General features: G+C 42.0%; 1 protein-coding gene across 2 annotated transcripts in view; it reads left to right on the top strand.

Annotated features, from left to right (window-relative positions):
• lrp1ab (low density lipoprotein receptor-related protein 1Ab) overlaps positions 1–22,424 on the top strand; it is a 102,211-nt gene that overhangs the window by 41,689 nt on the left and 38,098 nt on the right. For both annotated transcript variants that reach the window (XM_059334206.1, XM_059334207.1), the window contains exons 7-28: positions 4,793–4,955; positions 6,482–6,704; positions 7,639–7,828; positions 8,606–8,749; positions 8,924–9,160; positions 9,327–9,507; positions 9,900–10,122; positions 10,400–10,589; positions 10,693–10,815; positions 11,125–11,265; positions 11,608–11,733; positions 13,492–13,608; positions 13,711–13,791; positions 13,874–14,041; positions 15,178–15,360; positions 16,268–16,465; positions 16,614–16,859; positions 17,121–17,318; positions 19,025–19,229; positions 19,917–20,081; positions 20,378–20,622; positions 21,970–22,101. In XM_059334206.1, coding sequence (XP_059190189.1) covers positions 4,793–4,955; positions 6,482–6,704; positions 7,639–7,828; positions 8,606–8,749; positions 8,924–9,160; positions 9,327–9,507; positions 9,900–10,122; positions 10,400–10,589; positions 10,693–10,815; positions 11,125–11,265; positions 11,608–11,733; positions 13,492–13,608; positions 13,711–13,791; positions 13,874–14,041; positions 15,178–15,360; positions 16,268–16,465; positions 16,614–16,859; positions 17,121–17,318; positions 19,025–19,229; positions 19,917–20,081; positions 20,378–20,622; positions 21,970–22,101 — 3,879 coding nt within the window. The remainder of the gene's footprint in view (positions 1–4,792; positions 4,956–6,481; positions 6,705–7,638; positions 7,829–8,605; positions 8,750–8,923; positions 9,161–9,326; positions 9,508–9,899; positions 10,123–10,399; positions 10,590–10,692; positions 10,816–11,124; positions 11,266–11,607; positions 11,734–13,491; positions 13,609–13,710; positions 13,792–13,873; positions 14,042–15,177; positions 15,361–16,267; positions 16,466–16,613; positions 16,860–17,120; positions 17,319–19,024; positions 19,230–19,916; positions 20,082–20,377; positions 20,623–21,969; positions 22,102–22,424) is intronic.

Here is a 22,424-nt window from a genome sequence, read left to right as displayed (position 1 = left end):
AGTTCAGAATAAAACAATCAGGTGATTGACTTTCTGTTTACTTGAAGAAATGGCTCTGTAGTGCTCACACAAAGAGGAGGGCAGAGTGAGCTTTGTCTGAGATATATCATCTGTGGATCTGGCTCTTTAGTGTAAAAGTTCCCCTCAGGAAACTGTTAAGCAGCGGCGGTAAGCCACTTGATCTTGTTGCATCTTGTCTTGTGACTCTGTACAACACAACACTCATTAAATTTATGTTCTTTTTCTTGTTTTTCCCTGAAGGTTAAATACATATGGATGTTAGTGGAGGCAGTCTTAATTTCAGGTAAAGTGGACCACCTCCACCATAGCACATTGTGGAAAACCCTGACAGTGTGTGTCCAGTCATGTCTGTTTTGTGAGTTTTGGCTGTCCTCAGTCACTCAGGGAGCAAACAGACAAGAGGCACTCTTTGCACTTTGGCTGACTCCCCATTTTTATGTTGCATCAGTCTGGGTTTTCAGCTGCGATAAGCGAGAAAAACCCCTTAATTTAGTGGCTCTCTGCTGATTCGAAAGGCCATTTGCTGCATATTGTCCAGGTTGTTTCTGCTTTCCCTTGTGGTCGTTTGCTTTAAAATATTAGCTAAAGTGGACTTCTTCATAAACCATTTGCTTTTCCTTTTCTTGAAGATCAACTTGCTGTTTCAAAACAGGTTCTGATCATATCAATGGAACCAATGCCAGCATGGGCTCTTTGTCAGCTCCTTTCAGTGTTTTATAATGAGCAGGGCTCAGGTGCTCTGCTAAAAGTATGGTGGGCAGACCTGGGGATTGGCCTTAGGTGGATATGGATGAGGGCAAAGGGAGAAGTGCAGGGTTCACACAAACAAGGTGATTTATAGCTTCTGGGGGCCTGAGAGAGCAGGGCCGATGCATAGACGAGGGTTCCAGATGTGGCCTGCTCTGTCTGAATGTGTGAGTCTCTGACGGGGAAGATAAAAGGGGAGCAGAGCCTCCCCGTCTCATCCTCTCCACCCTCTGATCGGAACTCCACAGCAGGCACCAGCCCTTCTTCCCATTTCCCTCTGCCAATCGTTCAGACCTCCTTCCTCCTCCTTCCTAGCCTTTGTTCTTCAGGGTTTTTTTCCCAGAATAAATCAGTGCACAGGTCTTTGTAAATATGCATCAAGATCTGATTATAAACCTATAGTTTCATGGGGTAAAATCAGCTAGGGCACTCTGTGTCATAACACTTTTTTTTTCTTTTCTTTGTTTTCTTTTTTGTAACTGGATTTAACCCTCTGAACCCCAAGCATTTTCAGGGTGTTTTCTTTGCTCCAGGTCACATTTTACTCACTGTGGCTTTAACTCCTGCCCCTGTATGGAAACAGCACAATCACTCCCTCATAACTCAAACATTTATTTTGTATAGTAAAACAAGTTTAATTTCTTTGATAAATTATTTTTGCACAAACTCAGATAAAAATAGAATCTATATATATAAAGCATTTGTCCAAGTGCCCATAAGTGTTACCAATATTGGTGGGGAAATTGGGGCTTTATATATATTGAAATATTAACATGTTTATGGCCTTTGTTTTAAAAAAAATATATTTTCCTCTCTGCTATGTATAAACAACAGCCTGCAAATTCAGTTAAAGTTTCACAGAATCTTTGTCATGTGACTGTCTCAGCAGAGTCTTTCATGGTGTCCATATTGTGCTGGGAGCGCACAATTTAAAGTTATTTTTACAGTATTTGGTTATTACAAACAATTAATATTCTGCAAAATTTTAAATGAGACCTGTAGAATAAAGAGATTTTGATAAAATATCAGAATTTTAGCTTGGATCAAGGATAATCAGAAATGTTAAAAATCAGATGGACATTTTGGATTATTCTATCTCTGTCACCTGCATCCAAACAGCACATCTATTTTACCTAAAATAAACTTTTATTTTTATTTTTTAACCTATCATGTCCTCATGGGTAAAATGATGTCACATTTCCCCCTGTCATTAGGTCTTCCTATCCAGCCAGTGACCTCTCTTTTTCACTTGCCGCAGACAGGGATTTGCTCATGGCATAACTGCTGGGAATTATAGCCTCTTAACTGGAGGTCATATGTCAGATCCTTATGGAAAATCATAATCGCTGAACTCCACAACTGTGCTCTTGAGAGGTCAAAGAGGGGGGTCCATTTTGCACAGATTAACAGGATACTTTTGGCACAGGGCGGATTATGGAAGCAGCATGATGACAGTTCTTTTCTGTTTTGCACTAACATGTAAACACAGGAATACTTGCACTGACATGCAAATAGAGGAAATCACATTCAAATACAAATTTTGTGGCACAATTCCAAAGTCTAGGCGCCGCTCTGTAACTAGTTTGAAGAACTAAATAGGCTGTGGTCCTATATGTAAATAGCTTTTCTGCTTGGGCAGAAAGCATGTTTGTTGTTGCCAGTGAGACCCCCTCAGCCTGTGAAATGCTTCCTCAGAGTGGTGTGAGCTGCTAGGTGTTAAGGGCAGGAAGTGAAATGGGGTTGTGAGGGCAGGGTGGTTGGATGAGGAGAAAGGGGTGGGTTCATTCACTTTCCCAGCAAACTTTCCACTTACCAGAATCTGAATGAGCGACGACGTCAACAGACTGGCTGGCTCTCTGGATAAGGTGGTCCACTCGTTTTAGGCTGTTGCACAACGTTATAGTCACTGTGTTGCACAACTGGCTCCTCCACTGTGTATATGAGTCTAATCAATGCCTTGTGCAGCCAAGCTTCCAGCTGGATTTCTTTAAAGGAGTATGGTTTTAGAGCTGATACCAATGGGAGTATCACTATCCCACTAAACTCCATGACAAACTTCCCTTCCCTGTTGTCAGAATCTTGATGTTTATGAAACATCTTGGACTGGTTTTTACTCCCTCCCTCTGTTCTTTTGACTGTTCTTTGTGTGAATTACCTCACTCTTAAATGTGAGATTGTTTTTACCTTTGCCGGCTGTCAATGAATTATTTCCACCAAAACTTTTGATGTTCTAACATAGATTTTATTTGTATCTTTCTTTCCCAACCACAAACCAATCGGTTTCCCTTTTTCTCCTCAGCTCTGCTTATATTGTAGCACAAGGCATACTGTATGTCCCATGTAGGGCAGGTCTTTTGAAGCTCTGTGTATGTTTGGTAGGTGGGGTGGAGGGTTTTACATTAGGCCCAGATGTGTGTATGCTCTGTTGTGGAGCTTGCTTTGGCTCTGTCTTTGAGCAGCATGGCTGTCTTTGTCGAGGTCAGGACGCTCCAGTGCAGATGTTTTCTTTATGAATGGTCAAAGCCCTGGGACTGTCAATGGTGTTAGACCCCAGTCATGTACCCTAACATCAAAGTTGTCCCATGGATTAACTGGAAGAGACACGAGTGGTCACTTTGATACTGTATGTTGAAGTAGTGACTCTGTGTGATGTGTATGTGTGTGTATACAATGTTCTGCTTTGAAAGGGAGTGTGGCGGCAGCTGTTAAAACACAAGCCTGTATGTATCTTCAAGCCCCCCACCCAACCCTCTCCCTGTCCCACAGCTGGGTCTCCCTGTGGTCTGGGATTTCTGCACCAAGTCTCATACAGGACAGAGGTTCTCAGAGAGTGAGAAATGTTTCCAGTGCTAACTTAACACTTCGAACCCACTAGTGCTGGAGGCATGTCTGACATTAAGTTCTCCCTCTGCAAAGCTTCCTCTTTCTAGGTTGGCTCAGAAAGCAGTGAGGGTACAAAATGTCATGTTCTTTTGTCAGAGGTGTTCCAATAGTACTTGAGGTCACTTTGACTGATCTTCAAGTTGTAATATATCCAAGTTTCATGAGTCATGTTTTGTAATGCAGTGTATTAGTATTGGATAAAGAGACTGGAAAGATGGAGGGAGTGGGGCAACATTCAGTAAAGTTCTGCAGAAAGGAATCACACCCGGGCTGCAGCAGTAAGGTCTCAGCCTTACCGGAGCACATGCTCTACCAAATGAACTACCGGGACACCTCTTGAAGTGTTTTAAGCCGACAACATACAAAAAAACAAGAAAGCAACAACAAATGTTAATCCTTCGTCCTTATATTGATAGTGACACCTGGTACCTCCTTATTTTGTGAATTAAGCTGCTCACAAGAGGTATCTGCTATGTCTGGCCATTCTGCAATGTTTTATCCTCCCCTCGAAACCCAGGTAAGGTTTCCAAGTTGCTTAAAGGGTTCTTGTTCCCATGGGAAAGTTTCTGCAGTGAAAATGCTCAGTGTTGTCATCTTGGTTAGTTTATGTGGATCCTATGCAGGCACACTGGGCTAGTAAAACTTTGCTTTGACTTGCTTTCTCCTCATAGTCGAAATCTTCTTTAGTATTTACAACAAGTGAGCCATGCATACTTCAGTAAAATACTTAAATTCGTCCGAAAGTAATCTCGAGTCACCCTCTCTCTTCTGTGTCATTTCTCCAGTCCACTGAAAGGAGTTCAGCTTAGAAAGTGCATCTCTCACTGTTTATCTGACACATTTTGTGTTCCTGTCCCTCCCCCATGCCCTGCATGCTTTAATCAAAGACAAGTGGAGTGCTGGTAATGGACAACCTGTTGGACCCAGTAGTGCAGGAAGATGACAGCAGCTCATTAATTCGGCACTAATATTTTCTTTTTCAAGAGTGTGGGAACACTTGAGGAGAGGGTCATGGCACCATAAAGTGGGAGGTTTTGAAATGAGGCTGGTATATGACCAAGATTTATATTACTCTGAGGCTCTGTTTATGCTAATGCTTCTGTCCTCATCTCTGTCCTCTTCTCTCCTCTGCATCCCTCAGATGTGGAGCAGATGGCTATCGACTGGCTGACCGGAAACTTCTACTTTGTGGATGATGTGGATGACCGAGTGTTTGTCTGCAACAAGAACGGCCAGACATGCGTGACCCTGCTGGACCAAGAGCTGTACAACCCTAAAGGCATTGCATTGGACCCGGCCATGGGGTCTGTACTTCCCTCCACTCTGCTTGACCTAAAATACCCTCAGTGCTGTTTTAGCAACACTCGAGAGGAAAATGCTGTCTTATGGTCAGACGTCGTGCTGACCAAGCAGGCCGTCAAAAATCTAGGAAACCTAGACAGATACGTGTGCACGACACAAACACTATGGCTGTTTCAGGATCCTGATACTGACAGGCTGGTATCTGATGTAGTTCCTTTTTCTTAGGTACCAGATACGTGTGCATTACACAAACACTATGGCTGTTTCAGGATCCTGATACTGACAGGCTGGTATCTGATGTAGTTCCTTTTTCTTAGGTACCACTTCTCCCTATTTTTATCTCCTGGAAACAATTTTATATCCAATATAATGACTTATACAGATATCCCATTTGTGGTCAATGGCGTAATGTCAAGCCAATATAACGATACATGAAGTAATTCAGTTTGTTTTAAGTTATATAATTTCCTCTTATTAAAGGGTATATTTATTTGTGTTGATTTTGATGGCCCCTGTCAACAACAGTGGAAGTGTTTCTGTGAGCGCCACAGTCTTGTGTCATAAAAATATAGCATTTTTTAGGGGAACGGAGGGAGAAAGACACAATTTATTTGTAATACTAGTTTCCTTATTGAGAAATAGCTGTTTGCAGGATGCCTATTGATGAGGTAATGTCTCTTTTTGTGGCTATGTAGGATTAATAACTGTAGCATGACGATAGTGGAACAAAGTAAACTGTTTTGGCCAAATTCATGTATTGATGTAAAAACACATTTTGCAATGTGTTTCATATATAAATTAGATTTTTTTACATTCCTGTCAAGGAGGAAAATGGCAAATTAAGGATGAGTTTTGAGTCCTTTCAAATCTCTATCTGTTGAATGGCTTGTTTTTTCCACTTGTGCTCTGTCACTGTCCCTTTTAGCCTTTTTTTTCTTCAGTCAATTATTTTCTTTTTCTCTTTGCTGATCCTTCCCCAGTATCATCCATAACCTTAACTGCTTTCTCTTAACTAGCGTACTACTCAATGCCAAATTTCACCTGGGAAAATGTAAACATTGGCTCTTTTGGTCTGCGTGCTGTGAGTCATTTTGTTGGATTTCAAAGGGAATTGACATTAAGAAGAACTATATAGAAATATCTCACTCTTATCTTCTCGCTGATGGTCTTGTTTGCTTATGTAGGTCTTAAAGAGGCATCAGTAATTATGATCAGTTAAAAAATCTTTGTAATTGTTTTAATTTTTCTTCTTCTTTTCTGTCACCCTTTTTTTACACATCTTTTTATTTCAAAAGAGTGTACAATAGTTCTCAGCCACCAAGGGAGGAACATACCATTATACCAGTTCACTCTTTATTATCATACCCCCACCACCACCCTCAAGTAAACAAAGCAGGAAAGAAAAAAGAAGAAGATAGAAAATGAAAACAAAAGAAAATAAAGCAAAAATAATGTGTAGTGCACATGCAACTTACCATTATTGACCCCCCCTTCTCCCTTATTTTCTGCTCCTCTTCTTCTGCTACAGCAAAGTGTTTTTCACAGACTACGGCTCTACGCCGAGGGTGGAGCGCTGTGACATGGATGGCCAGAACCGCACCAAGCTGGTGGACAGCAAGATTGTCTTCCCCCACGGTATCACGCTGGACCTGGTCAACCGGCTGGTGTACTGGGCCGACGCCTACCTGGACTACATCGAAGTGGTTGACTACGAGGGCAAGAACCGACACACCATCATCCAGGGCCTGCTGGTGAGGTTTGAGGGATGGTTGGATGAGTTTACACTCACAGAATACCAACTACACGCAAGCATACTCAGAGATGCAGTCAATAATAACGATTTGGGATTGTTTAGCCTTCTTTTTAAAGGTTGAACCAAGCATCGATAGCCCAGAGTCTCTACTGACTTTTCAGTTTTCCTTCCGATAATGGATAACATCTGTTTTGCAAATCTGTTTCATCATTGATTTAATATCATCATCTTTAGAGGCAGTACTGTTTTCCAGTTGTCTCTTGTGTATCAAGGCAAAGTGAGCCCGCCTCTCCAGGGGGATAAGTTCTTTTTATTGCCTTGATTGATATTACTTAAAGATCGTGTGATATTCCTGGCTAGTGCCTCTCTAAACATATTAGTCTGTCCCTTGCAAAGCTTGGCTCAAACTTAAAGTAGAGTAATGATCTTAATGAAATCAGGACTGCAGTGATGGTGGTGGCGCGTGTGTGAGAGAGGTGGGGGAGGTAATATGATCCTAACCCATAAATCTTTCTGACAGTAGAGGAGAGCTGCACAGAATAGACCCTTATAAAAGTAAAACCTCTCTCTGTGTAACTGAGAAGGAAGTGGAGCCATTATCCCGCCCTGTGCCAAGTTTACACAAACTCTCTCTCTTTTTATCTCTCTGTCTGTCTGTCAGTCTCTGTCTGTCCTTGTTTGTTTGTCTCTGTCTGTCAGAGATTTCTCCACATTTTTAGAACCTGTCAAAATCTGTCTTATACTGATAAATAGTTTGTTAGGAAAGTTTCATTATGCATACTTTACCAGACAGCTTCCAAGATAGAAATGTGTACACAAACGATATCATGAAAGCCATTAGTCATGCACAATGAGCTGTTTTACTGAGAATGTCAGCGTTTTTAGGAGCAAACTCAAGAACTTTTTAATTTGGCTGCTTTATTGTCTTTCAGATTGAGCATCTATACGGGCTGACTGTGTTTGAGAACTACCTGTATGCCACAAATTCAGACGAAGGAAACCTCAACCCCAAGACCAGCGTGATCCGAGTGAATCGCTTCAACAGCTCCGACTTTCAGGTGGTGACGCGGGTAGACCGTGGAGCCGCACTGCACGTCTACCACCAGAGGCGCCAACCTCAAGGTACTCTTTCAGGAAGGCACTTAGCTTAACTGCTAACCAAAGACTGTATATAAGAAGTGGACGTAGCTACTGTGACATCACCCATTGGTTTGTGGAGGATGACTGTCTAAAGAGAATTGGATGCATTAGAGGCAACTTGATTTGAGGCAGAGTACCATTCATTACCATGAAAGTTGCATAGTGAAAAATGAAGCCAAAATGTTTGACTTCCGTGTATAAAATGATCCATAACTTCCCCATCTGTGTGCAGAAGTGCTTCCTGCCAGGGAGTGGATAACGGAAAATAACTCTGATTCGGTAGTTGTAATTACAAAGCTTGGCGCTGTTCCTGTCCTTGAGTTGGCATTTTAGCTGGCGTCATCCTGACATGTTGGAGACAGAACCATATTTGGGGGTATCGATGATGTGTAGCCACACCCTAAAGCATACCCTGCTTTATCATCTCTTTACCCTATGGGACCGTAATTTACAAAATCAACATCGTGCTGTATTAAAGAACACTTGAAACTAGCAATTGAGACCATAAAATCATTACAAAAATGTTTACTGAGGTAATAAATCATTTGAGAAGTGTGTTCATTTTCTCATTGACTTTTATACAATCCTTTCTAGTCGCCCTCTAACGGCCATTAGAAAGGATGCAGGTTAAAGACACTTCTGCATTGGTTTTACATTTTACACCTGAAGGTTTTTCGCTTGCTGCTAAGTGATCCATGTTCACTGATAACACTTACATTTGCATGACAGTTGGTTTTGTGCCCCTCTCTCCTGGCGTAGTGCGCAGTCATGCGTGTGCCCTGGACCAGTTTGGGAAGGCTGGAGGTTGCTCTGACATCTGTCTGCTGAGCAACAGCCACAAGACCCGTACATGCCGCTGTCGCTCTGGATTCAGCCTTGGCAGCGATGGAAAGTCCTGCAAGAGTGAGTATATCAAGACTGAGGGAAAACTTTAATTTGACAAAAATGAACCCAGTCCCATTAGTTTCCGCAGTGATGATTAATGATGGCAATGAAGTAATGGTGGTTACAAAATATCTGGCAGAAGTAATGACACTTATTCATTGAGAATGTTTTATTTTTCTTCTTCTTGTGCAGAACCAGACCACGAGTTGTTTTTGGTTTACGGTAAGGGTCGACCTGGAATCATCAGGGGCATGGATATGAACGCTAAGGTGCCTGACGAGTACATGATTCCCATTGAGAACCTAATGAACCCTCGAGCTCTGGATTTCCACGCCGCTAGTGAATTCATCTACTTTGCTGATGCCACCAACTACATTATTGGCCGACAGAAGATCGATGGCACAGAGAGAGACACCATACTAAAGGAAGGTAAAAAAAAAAAAAGAGACAGCTTTGCAGAGAAATCTGGGAACTATTTCTTCTCCTGAACCAAATCCTGGAAAATAATTGATTCAGGTTATTCCATATGATTTTAACCTTTCTGAATTGCCCGCTAATAGTTTCTTTTCACACCGGCTTCTTGTGCTTATCTCAGGTATTCACACAGTCGAGGGGATAGCAGTGGACTGGATGGGAGGTAATCTCTACTGGACAGATGATGGGCCTAAAAAGACTATCAGTGTTGCCAGGCTGGAGAAGGCTTCACAGACCCGCAAGACTCTCATTGAGGGCAAGATGAGTCACCCTCGTGCAATTGTAGTGGACCCCCAGCATGGGTGAGACACTGGAAGGGAGGGTATTGTTATTTTTATGTGAATTATTTTCTCATAAATGCTATGTTGACGTTGTTAATCCACTTATAATGTTGGTGAGGCAGCAGTTAATCTGTATGTTTGTACTATTAGTGTAGTAAAAGAGGATTTGTAACTTGCAGCTATGTGGGCTGCCTACACTGTTAATGTTTGTTAAACTCATTGGTTACATTCGTGTGTGTGTGTGGGGGAGCTGGTGAGTTTTCAAGGGATTTTTGGACACTCCATCCTTTGTTGTTTTCGTGGGATGATCTTTCAAAGGGCATTAAAACATTTTGGCGGCTCCAGCTCTCAAAAAAATGTCTTATCTCACAAGGCTTTTGAACATGATGATAAGTCTTTTTTTCTTTTCCCAGATGGATGTACTGGACTGACTGGGAGGAGGATCCCTCAGAAAGCAACAGAGGGAAGATCAAGAAAGCTTGGATGGATGGATCCCATCGCCAAGTGTTCCTCACCAGCAAGACGGTGCTGTGGCCTAATGGCTTGAGTCTGGATATTCCCCAGGGCATCCTTTACTGGGTGGATGCTTACTACGACCGTATTGAAATGGTTTACCTCAACACCACCGAGAGAAAGGTTGGTAATGCTTAGGGACTATATTTAGACTGGGGTGTTTTTGTTGCATTTACAAATGATAAAAGAGATACTTCCCACTCCAATGAAAATCATGTTTTAAAGCCCCCCTCCAGGCATGTTTTAAATGATTAATATTTTATCTGACATGGTCTTTGATTGGCTTTCAAAGTACTGACATATCTACTTAATTCCAACATTTTGGTCATAACACCAAGATAATCAGTTTCTTGGTACTCAGGTTGGAGATTTAACCCCTACTTTTCTCCTCATTTCTCAGGTGGTGTATGAGGGACAAGAGCTCAACCACGCCTTCGGCTTATGTCATTACAAGCAATTTCTTTTTTGGAATGAGTACCGTGGTGGCAGCATCTACAAACTGGACCAGGTCACTAAGACGGTCACGCTACTCCGAAACGAGAGGCCGCCCATCTTTGAGATCAGAGTGTATGATGCACACCAGCAGCAAGGTATCTCTCCCTTCTACTCATTCATTATTACTTCATGACTTTCTGATATATAACTTAAAGACAATGACGATTTTCTTTCTTTCTTTTTTGTGTTTTCTTGAAGGCTCCAATGCGTGTCGAGTTAACAATGGTGGCTGTAGCAGTCTGTGCCTTGCTATTCCTGACGGCAGGTCCTGTGGCTGTGCTAACGATCAAATCCTGGATGTCGATAATGTCACCTGCAAAGGTACTTAAAGGCTCTACCAGTAGAAAGGTTTCACCAAAGATCAATGTGGAAGGTTAAGGAAAATTCATTACTCAGCAGGAGTTGAGGCTGTTAAAGAATTTGAAGCTGTACTTTCCATTTGCGAGCTATTCTATATGCTGTCGCTGCCAAATTTGGAGAGAAGTTTTAAAAATCCCCCGCCAATATTTTTGGAACTTTAAGAGAGATGAAAGCCGACCTAAGCCCCAAACGACTTTGTTTTGTTTTGGTGCTCGGCTCTTGTCTCAATGGCCCATCTGTTTCTCCTCCTACCCCTGATCTCATCTCCAGCCAACCCCTCCTACCAACCCCCACCCCAGTGCCAGTCCGGGGAGTTTGCCTGCAAGAACAACCGCTGCATCCAAGAGCGCTGGAAGTGTGACGGGGACAACGATTGTCTGGACAACAGCGATGAGGCCCCTGAGCTCTGCCGTAAGTGTGACACGTCACTGTCATGGTTACAAAGCAACACATAGATAAACACAAATTCAGTTCAAGGGTTTTAGCTAACTGGAACTGACAGAGTGCAAACTGCATTTTCCAAGATTGTCTCTTTCCATGCAGCGTAATGTGACCGTAATTTCACTGGCCAGCTTTCTCCTCATCCAGCGATAGTGAGAACTAGGGACTCATATTTGTCTTGGATGTTATTCTCTTTTTTATACTTCATTTAAAGTGGCATATTAAGAGGGTGCAAGGATTATTCAGCAGGCCATATCAAACACAGAAAGCTTTGATAAATCAAGTAGCTTGGTTTCTGTTTTCCTCCTCCAGACCAGCACACGTGTCCATCCGACCGCTTCAAATGCCAGAACAACCGCTGCATCCCCCTGCGATGGCTGTGTGATGGTGACAATGACTGCGGCAATGATGAAGATGAATCCAACACCACCTGCTCTGGTATGTACACACCTGGAGGTCTTAGTAGTTTAGAGAGCCTTACAATTTTTGATTCAGCTTTTGGTTTCTCAGATACAATACTCTATCTAAGTCACAGGGCCATTAAGATGAATAAAAAAGTAAAATAAGAAGAAAATAAATGTGAAAATATATAGATCAACAAATAAGTAAATAGAAATGAATGCAAACATACAATATACTATAGAATATCAAAACATAGAAATTATATACAAATATATACAGAAATAAATGTGAAAAGAAATGAAAATGCTTATATGCTTTTATATGATATTTGTCTTCATATTTCCACATTTATTTATTTGTCTTCAAATTTCCATATATGTTTTATGTACTTATTTATCTTTTATTGCCCTTATTATTGCCAGACTGAGGTGTTGAATGTGCGGGAAGTTGCAGAGACACAGCAAAATTAACTTGGTGTAAATAAGTGATGAGGATAAATGGGATGTGAAATGGGACCAAACAAAGAAAATGTCAGTGTGTAACCATGCTACACTGTTGCATTTTTAAATTTCTGCACTGGTTGGAATTTTTTCTTAACAAAAGATGATATAGATATAGAGAAAGTAAACCCCCTTCTTTCACCTTTGTGCCTAAAATGTAAAATCTCAGTCGGGACTTAAACTCATTATGTCCAGGATAAAATCCAAGCATATTGGATGGATCTCTTTGGTCCTGGTCATCTGACTCAAGGTGCTAGTCCTGGCCGACTGTATGACATCCTTGCCTATTCCACAAGGAAGAATATCTCATGTCAAGGATAAATGTCATACCTCCCACTAACCCGGTGTCTAGACTGCAGGCGAGCCAGATGCGTTTTTCACTTGCGTGTCTCACACAACAGAAATGCTCTCATTTTATTCCATGCAGCTGTCTGCACTGGCAGGAGTACATGGGAGTAGACTTGACCTTAAGAGTTTATTTACGCTTTCAAGTTATTTTATGCACGTAAATGTGAGGTTGATTCCCAATAAAAATGCACTGAATAAATACATTTATCTACATTTTGCAAACTAGGCAGGACAGAGCAAGAGACAAAACACTCTGAACCAGTTTTTAATTAATTTTCAAAACTCACTTCAGGGTTGTACAAAAGCTTTTGTGATGAGCGTATGATGCTGACATGAAGTATGGGTTCTAGACAAAGGGAAAAATGGTAAAGCAAAAGATGATTATGGAGCATTTTACTGTGGAATACTTGACCTGTCTGCTTCACTCAATTTGTGAAGATATGGACTCCATATCTTAATTTAAGTTAAGGTTAAGAGAGAAATTAAAAGTAAAAAAGAGAAACATTGGACTAATCAAATGTTGGGCAGACAGACTGATTGCAACTAAAGCAGACGTATTGGAATCTGTTAGGTTTGAGGTAATTGAGTCACGATTTGTGCGGTGGATGCCAGCATGAATTTACAAAAGGTCCAGGAGAATTGATCTAAAGCATCAATGATTATGGGCTGGAACACAGCGATGGTCCTTGGCTAACAGCGTTTGTTGCTCTTATAAGAGCTGTCTCAGTGTCTCGCATAAATTGACAGAGAATACAAATTGTCTTCAGCTTAATGAAGATAAAGTGAGTGTGTGTTTGGGGGTAACAACTATTTTATATACTTTTTATTTTAATAGAATATGGAAATGAAGTTGTCAATGTCTTATTTATTGGTGATGAGTTATTGTGAGCTTTAATGTTGAGTCAGGTTTATTGCAATAGCACTTACCTCTATGTTCTCCTGCCAGCTCGCACCTGCCCGCCCAACCAGTACCCTTGTGCCAGTGGGCGCTGCATCCCCATTTCCTGGACATGTGACCTGGATGACGACTGTGGAGATCGCTCCGATGAACCAGACTCATGTGGTGAGTCTTATATTGCACTCTTGTGTTGTTGCTTTTTCCTTAACGGCACTTTTTAGTTTGAAACAAAAACATTCCTTACGTATCCTCTTGTCCCCTCTTTAGCCTACCCAACCTGCTTCCCTCTGACTCAGTTCACCTGTGCCAATGGCCGCTGCATTAACATCAACTGGCGCTGTGACAACGGTAATTTCTCAGACTTTCTTCACCTTCCATGAAGCTACATTTCGAAACAAAATCTTGAAATCTTTTCTGTGCTCATGTACAGACAATGACTGTGGGGACAACAGTGATGAAGCAGGCTGCAGCCATTCCTGCTCCAGCGTCCAGTTTAAATGTAACAGCGGCCGCTGCATCCCAGAATACTGGACCTGTGATGGCGACAACGACTGTGGAGACTACAGTGACGAGACCCATGCCAACTGCACCAACCAGGGTGAGGAACACTATGTGCACGAAACTGAAATAGTGCAAAAATAATTGCTTTGTTTGTACATTTGCTCTCATCACCTGTGTATTGTGCTGCACTGAGTCACATTTTGCCGTTTGCCATTGTAATGAGACTGTCACAGTGAAGACAGACTTGTTCTGTTTCCTCCGCTCTGCATGTCCCTACCCGCCCTTTGGCTTCTACTTATCACTTACAGCAAATCCTCTCTGTTGCTCTGTTCAGGATGTGATTATGTTTTGTGGTTAGATAACAATTAAACTGTTTCATGCTCTTATGCAAAAGGCACGGATGTTTTGACTCTACGGTGATATGGATAGACATGTTTCAAGTTTAAAGTAGCTGATTTGAAACATCAAGTTTTGCTGGTTAACCAGTCTTTGTCATAACGGCTGAGGCAGCGTCATAGCACAGAGTCACACTGTCTCTTCAGCCTGTCGGGAAACATACGTTCCTGTACACTGAGTGTGTTCGGATGTTGCATGTACTGTTTGATCCATGCAGAAACGCAGCCAACTGCTGTCAAGTCCCAGCATGCAAAAACGGGGCCCAGCGTGACCTGTTGGTCTAATGAGCAATCTGTGCTGTTCGGTGTGTGTCTGGCTGTGTGTGTGTTTGTGGGCTCTTTTGGCCTGCCGTCTGGAAGTCATTAGCTGAAATAAAAAAGCAATACTATCGCCCTTCCCTCCTGTATATTGTAGTCCTCTGCAAAAAGGTCCCCGTCCCATTTCCTGCTTTAGCCATGCCAAAAGCTGACCTTTGCCATGAGGGGATGTCATTGTGCCATCTCCCCACTGGTGCCTTTAATCTGCCTGTGACATCAGTCAATGAGCTGTGTGTTTCATTGTTGTTTGGCTTGGCTCAGTGTCAGGTTGTTAACCCAGTGCCCCAGCATACCTACACATTAATTAATGACTAGAATGGCCTATTCTTTGTTCTCTCTGTTTTCCACCAAGTGTGTGTGGTCTGTGGAGAGTTGTTTGCTGGTTGTTATTCCAGTCTTGTTACTTTTCAGTTGCCGATTTCTGGTATTTCATTGCTATTTTGACATTGACTAAACTGCACTCTCCATCTATTTTGTTGGATTCCTATCACACTTTTTTTTTTTTCTGTTATCGTTGCAGCTACCCGTCCTCCAGGCGGCTGCCATGTAGACGAATTCCAGTGTCGGATGGACGGCCTGTGCATCCCTATGCGCTGGCGTTGTGATGGGGACACGGACTGCATGGACCTGAGTGATGAGAACAACTGCGAGGGAGTGACCCACATGTGTGACCCAGCAGTCAAGTTTAGCTGCAGGGACTCTGGTGAGGATGTTTTTAGTCTGCTTAAGTACCAGTGATCAGTTGCACAAAACATTTTAAGTTTTCTTGCCTCCTAACTCCTGGCTAGTTCAACAATTAGCAAAAAGTTTTGGTGTATGCATTATTAAGCCTTAATATAAATAAAACCGGTGAGTTGTTTTAAAATGTACTCCCCTTGCAGTTATTTCTGCTGTAAAGTTGGACATTTTAACATGGGTATCAATTAGAATTGACTCGCTTTTGGTGCCAGCCACAAGTGGCCAGTCAAGGAAATTGAAAATAATCAAACTTATTTTGGTTTTTAAAATAGTTGAACTTACTTTGAAGTTAAGTATAAGACCAAGATGTGGAGAAAGAGAAAGAGCTTGTTATCCTTATAACGTGCAACTAATTATTAAGGAAAGGAAAACCAGCAACCAGCCACAGATGTTAATGGTGATGAACCTTTTTGTACATATAGGGTTTTATTTTCTGAGCGATGAGAACCAATAAATGAAAGAGTCAGTGCCTGGTCGCACCAGGAACTGGCAGTGGAAAATTAATTTGCTCATCCGTCATGCGGCTAGTTTATGGCTAATTTAATTTGCCGCAAACTGGATACAAAGAGGAAAGTTATGAGTGTAGCGCCTCATTCAGTGAGCAGGGTTATATAATATTGGCCGCTACAAAGAGTCTTCCATTTTGGACTCTCCAGTTCTCTCCATTCTCTCAAAGGTCAGCACTATCAAGATGATTTGCAATCGATGAAAGGCCTGAATTTGCATGTCTGTTCAGAAAAAGTTGAATTCACTTTGCCTTCTTGAGTAAATCAACTGATTGCACTTATATCAATGAAATTAATCGATTTTTGGTATTAATGCCGGTGTGACCAAGCCCTAAAGCTAAAATGATTATTTTGTGGTCTTGATAGCTCGCTGCATCAGCAAAGCTTGGGTGTGTGATGGCGACAGTGACTGTGAGGACAACTCAGATGAAGACAACTGCGAGGCGTTGGTGTGTAAATTGTCTCACCACATGTGTGCTACCAACGACTCCATCTGCCTGCCTGCTGAGAAGCTCTGTGATGGCACTGACGATTGTCCGGATGGCTCTGATGAGAAACTTTGTGGTAAAACATTCTGTATACTCAAAAATCTTTTTACATAAACCACAACTGTTAAAACATGTCTTCAGTGCTCTTTTTTATATCCAAACACAACATACAACTCTCCTGTCTCGACTGTATTCCAACTCTTTCATCTGTTTCTTGGCGGCAGACTTGTGCTCATTGGACAACGGTGGCTGCAGCCACAACTGCAGCATCATTCCTGGGGAGGGCTTCATGTGCTCTTGTCCTCTGGGCATGGAGCTGGGAGCTGACAACAAGACCTGCCAGATCCAGAGCTTCTGCGCCAAACACCTCAAGTGTAGCCAGAAGTGCGAGCAGGAGAAATCCAGCGTCAAGTGTTCCTGCTACAAGGGCTGGGAGCTGGAGGCTGACATGGAGAGCTGCAAAAGCACCGGTATTTTTGTTTTTTGCTGAAGAGGCTCTAGATTACTGATCCTATCTGTATTTAATGCATCATGGCGTTGAATGTATTTTTGTTTCCAGAAAGTGAGCAGTTTTTCTTTAGTTTTTTTCTTTGCAAGGGACAAACTGAGGAAGAGACATCTGACTGATTTGATCTAAGACCAACAAGGGATTTTGTGAATTTGGACTTTGCGATGAGATTTACTGTGTTCAGAGACTAACACTTTTCTTGGCACAACTTCTTTGCCCTCAGATCCCTTCAAGCCTTTCATCATCTTCTCCAACCGCCATGAGATCAGAAGGATCGAGCTTCACAAGGGGGAGTTCAGCGTGCTGGTTCCAGGCCTGAGGAACACCATCGCCTTGGACTTCCACCTCAACCAGAGCACCCTGTACTGGACAGATGTCGTAGAGGACAAGATATACCGTGGGAAGCTGTCTGATAATGGAGGTGAGGCAGTTAGCTACAGCTTTCAATCAGTTTAGGTTATGCAGGAAGATACGAGGATCTGGATCTGGAAATCCTTAAACATTTGAATAAGTCTGTGGCATTTACAAGGTTTAAAAAGTTATTTGAATTTGAATAACTTAAACTGGCTGGAAATTGTAATTGCATTACTTTCTGACTTAATAATAAGCTTTTTAGATGAATAAAGAAAATAAGTTGACAAGAGCCTAATTACATTTGCCTTTCACACAAAATGAAGGAAATCACTCTGCTTGAGGCTTAACTTGGTAGAACAGTTGTATTGGATTGAAATATTGAAAAATATAACTTGAAAGTCTTTGAAGTGTTTGAATTTGACTTTGAAAAAGCTGTAGAAGCCCTGAAGATAATAAGGCTGTCCATTAGTTGATTGAACAACACATCTATAAAACGGAGTTTATCCACAACAATCCTGAAAAAGCACCACTTGAAATAATGTGTTTACGAGACATGTGCTCATAAGTTTCTTGTAAATAAGTTATTCAGCATAAGAATCGACAGAGAGGGGGCATCTGTAAAAATGAAGGGCCGTTTTAAAAAAGTCCAGTTTAGATAGTAATAACTTCATTTTTCTGTGTCATCTTTAGAGAAGTAAAATAAAAATAGTAAAGTGGAAGTCCCATTTGTGCCTATGACTGAGCATTTCTCTGAAATTAACTTCCACTGTGCAGTCTGTATTTTCTCAGAGCCAAATGTTTTTTAAAAGAGTCTGTGGTCAACAGCGGTGGTCTATGACCCTGAATAAATGTCCAGGTCACGGCCGGCCTTTCCTGCTCCAAAACCCCAGGTCTCCTTGCCAATCAAGGTTGTGTTCCCAGCACAGCACTTAGGGGGCACACGGAAGGCTTTGTCTCTTCCCATTTGTCTCAGTACTCGATGTGCGTGACTGCAGCCAGAACTCTGATGTAGCGTAGGAGGCACAACACTCTGCAGTTCCAGTTCCCAGCCCTCCAACTTCACCATTTAAACAGGACTCCTGAGCAGAGACATTGTGACCAACTCGTAGATCAGCTCCTGCTGCTTGTTATTGAAGCCATTTCAGAATCTCTTAGAGTTGTTGGCATACACTTTGTAGTGCACACAGTTTTAACAAAGACACCCCTACACACACAGAAAGGCGGCCATAACTCCAGTATTCCGTAAAGCAAACTGTGAAGAAGGCCTATCCTTCTCTCTCTAATTACTACTGGAAGGCCTTGTGAAGAACTTGTCTGATCGCCCTCAGCCAGAGATGATCACACATTTTGGTTTGCACTTAGTATGCATGAGCGCCCGTTATTTCTGGGAAAGAAGAAAACGAGTGGGAGATCTGGTGTTGGATGTTTGTTTTGTTAGAGGTGGAGCAGTGGGGTTGGGAAGATAGAGCTGGTCGGAGCCATGCTGACTGACGCAGCAGCAGTCCGTGCCATTCTCTGACAGAAGAGTAAAGAATTCTAAACAATTTATTGTTTGTCAGGGTTTTATTTTTATGCAGGAAACCATATGTGCTGGCTGCAGATTTGCTCTCTATCATGAAAGTGACATAAGCCAAGCTATTATACTAAATTAGTTTAATTACAACTGCTATAATTCTACTTAAAATAACCATTAAAATGCAATGTCAAATGCATGATAAATTACTGAATGCTATCCTCATTTTAAGTTGCTCTTTCTCTGCGTTTCACATTCAGCACTAACCAGTTTTGAGGTGGTGATCCAGTATGGACTGGCTACTCCAGAGGGCCTGGCTGTGGACTGGATAGCAGGAAATATCTACTGGGTGGAGAGCAATCTGGACCAGATAGAGGTGGCCAAACTGGATGGGACTATGAGAACCACCCTGCTGGCTGGCGAGGTGGAGCACCCAAGAGCCATCGCTCTTGACCCTCGTGACGGGTAAGAAACATATATGAAGGCATTCTAAAACTGTAATCACCTTTTCAGAAAATGTGAACTCAGTGGAATTTCTGATACCTTTTAAGCTTAGCCCCTGAACCCCAAACAGCTTCAGGGTGTGTTTTTTTTCCATTCCTGTCGCATTTTATTCACTGTGGCCTTGTTTTTTGCTGCAATACTGTATATAAGTCCTGTACCTCTATGGAATCAGCACAATCATGAAAAATGGCTTTTGTGCAGTATAACACAGTAATGAACCCACAAATTGCAGAAAAAAGGCAAGTTCAATTTATTTTATAGTTTATTTTACAGACTGTAATAAAATGGCCACAAGTGTTAATTATTAAGATAAAACCACTACTGGCTTCTCTGTTGTGGGGAGGAGCATAGAATTAAATTTTTCGTTTTTTTAAAGGATCTGGTTAGTGCAAATGCTTTATTTTTCATGCCATTTTTAATGAGATGTACAGTATAATCAAGTCATTTTGATGGAATACCACAATTTTAAGCTTTGTTTGGTTACTTTACTTTTACTGGCGGAGGCATCAAAAAGTCAAAAATTCTACAATTCTTTCTTCTTATGATAAATGGTGTAATTTTGGCAAAGGAAAACATGCTTTCTCAAGTGACAAATCTGTGCACATCTGTGAAAATCCCTCCTCACACTGATTTGTTTTCTGTTGGCAGTATTCTGTTTTGGACAGACTGGGATGCCAGTCTGCCCAGGATCGAAGCAGCATCGATGAGTGGTGAAGGCAGACGCACCATCCACAGGGAAACGGGCAGTGGTGGTTGGCCCAACGGACTCACTGTGGACTACATGGAAAGACGCATTGTCTGGATTGATGCCAGGTATGTTTTCCACTGGTCTCTGAATATACAGGGACCTCTCATTGCACTGCACCCACCCACTCGCTCATTAAATCAGCTAATGCTCAGTCTTTCTTTTATTGTATTTTTTGCTTGCCATTATTATTGTTTTAATAAACATGCAGATGTGCTTTGCTACAGACTCATCTGATTATATCAGCCACACACACACACACACACACACACACACACACACACACACACACACACACACACACACAATAAAGCTGATGCATATATTATGTAAAATATGCATCTCTGTCTTAATCCTCTTGCAGGTCAGATGCTATCTACTCTGCTAAGTACGACGGTTCTGGGCTGATTGAAGTGTTGCGGGGCCATGAGTATTTGTCCCACCCCTTCGCTGTCACCATGTATGGAGGTGAAGTCTACTGGACTGACTGGAGGACTAACACTCTGGCCAAAGCCAACAAATGGACAGGACACAACGTTACCGTAGTCCAACGTACCAACACACAGCCCTTTGACCTGCAGGTCTATCACCCGTCTAGACAGCCACAGGGTAGGTTGCACATCAGATGCACATGTATAAACTGTCAAAAGCTTTTTTTCTCATATGAAATCTGTACAACGTAGCACACAACATGTATCAGACATGTTTTTACCTACTGGAAATACTCCATGTTTGATTTAGGCATAGTAGAGTGTGCCAGAAGCAGGTCATGACACAGAAAGTACGCTAAAAAAATTGTGGTCATATAACAGGTTCATAATTTAGTAACCAACCATGTCTCTTGCTATTCCTTGACTTCGTCTGATTAATCCAGCGTTGGCCCTGACCGACAGAAGTTCCTGAATTTTGTTGTCTCTTCAAATAGACATTTTTGTTGTAAAAACATTCTTCTCCACCCTCAGATGCTTTTATTCTCCTAGTTTCATGCCATTTGCATGTATGAATTCTTCGGACAATGACCTGCTCTATTTACACATTAACACACATCAATCAAACATTACACAGACAGAGGTTGTACTAGTGAGCTGGCAGGATAAAGTCCATTTAATGATGATTCAAACATTTGCATTCTCACATACAGCTCCTCCAGGTGATGTCTAGATAAGTTCAGGGTTACAGTGCATGTGTGAAAGGGACTAAAGAGAAACACACACACACACACACACACACACACACACACACAGAGGCAGGAGTGAATCTGAGATATGGAGGGTCTTTCTTTCTGTCAGTGTGACTGACTTTACCTCAAAGGAGAATAGTGACGTTCTCACAGTTCATTGCTGAATGCGTTGATTCACACTTCCTATTCTCCAAAGACAGCTGACCTTTCAGAGCTGTGAGACGTGTTGTCTCCTCACACTGGCAGCAATTTGGACACCTCCTGCTGCCTCGTTGATCAAAAAGCCACCTCACTGTTTGCCATTTCCCACCGGCTGGGTAGGAAATAAAAACCCTCCTTGTGCGTTTTAAATGTCATATGTTGATCTCACGGACACACATGATTGACAAGATGACAAAAAGATTTGCAGTTGTCCTGTCACATTGAACTAGATGTTTAGTAGCCAATGGCTATGGGATCCCAACGGTGTGCAGCAGAGAGACACTGGGTTGTGTAATTGGAGGCAGGAAAAGAGAGATCTCACAGAACGGTTGATTGACAGCTGCAACCAATGCTCATGACAGTGATAAGGCAACAAGATGGACTGGCAGACAGAGTCTTTTTCTGCACTCTTGCTTTCCTTATGGGTCCAATGATGGAGAGGTTCATTACACTCTTGACTGTTCTACTCTAGAAATAGCTTCTATCTTTAAACTATTGGCTCAGTCTGATACTAGACTGTATAGCCTGTTTAAGTGTCTTTCTTTCTTTCTTTCTTTCACCTTCATGACTTTCAGCTCCCAACCCCTGTGCCACCATTGATGGTAAAGGCCCTTGCTCCCACCTCTGTCTCATCAACTTCAATCAGACCTTCTCCTGTGCCTGCCCTCACCTCATGAAGCTGCAGCCTGACAAACGCACCTGCAAAGGTAAGGATGAGTGTATGCATTCAACAGCATCATATATAATCCACGTCATTTGTAGGAATGTTTTCCCATGACTTCTACGGTGCGCTGAGCTCCTGAACGTGACATTACCATCATTAGCTGTCACCTCTGATGACAGAAGATCTAATTACTTACTCTCTGTTTGTGCCACACTGCATTTCATTTCATATAAAAAGCTGTCAGCAGTGATGCGCCTGAGGTCTTCATTTATTGCTGTGTGATTTCACTAGTGGGTTTTATGAAGGTTTTGAGGGGCAGCTGGGGGAATATGTGTGCATGTGTGTCTGTCTAAATGTTAAGCATTC

Source organism: Centropristis striata, chromosome 5 (assembly GCF_030273125.1).
Source record: "Centropristis striata isolate RG_2023a ecotype Rhode Island chromosome 5, C.striata_1.0, whole genome shotgun sequence".
NCBI classification, from domain to species: domain Eukaryota; kingdom Metazoa; phylum Chordata; class Actinopteri; order Perciformes; family Serranidae; genus Centropristis; species Centropristis striata.
This window is presented reverse-complemented; position numbering and strand designations above follow the sequence as displayed.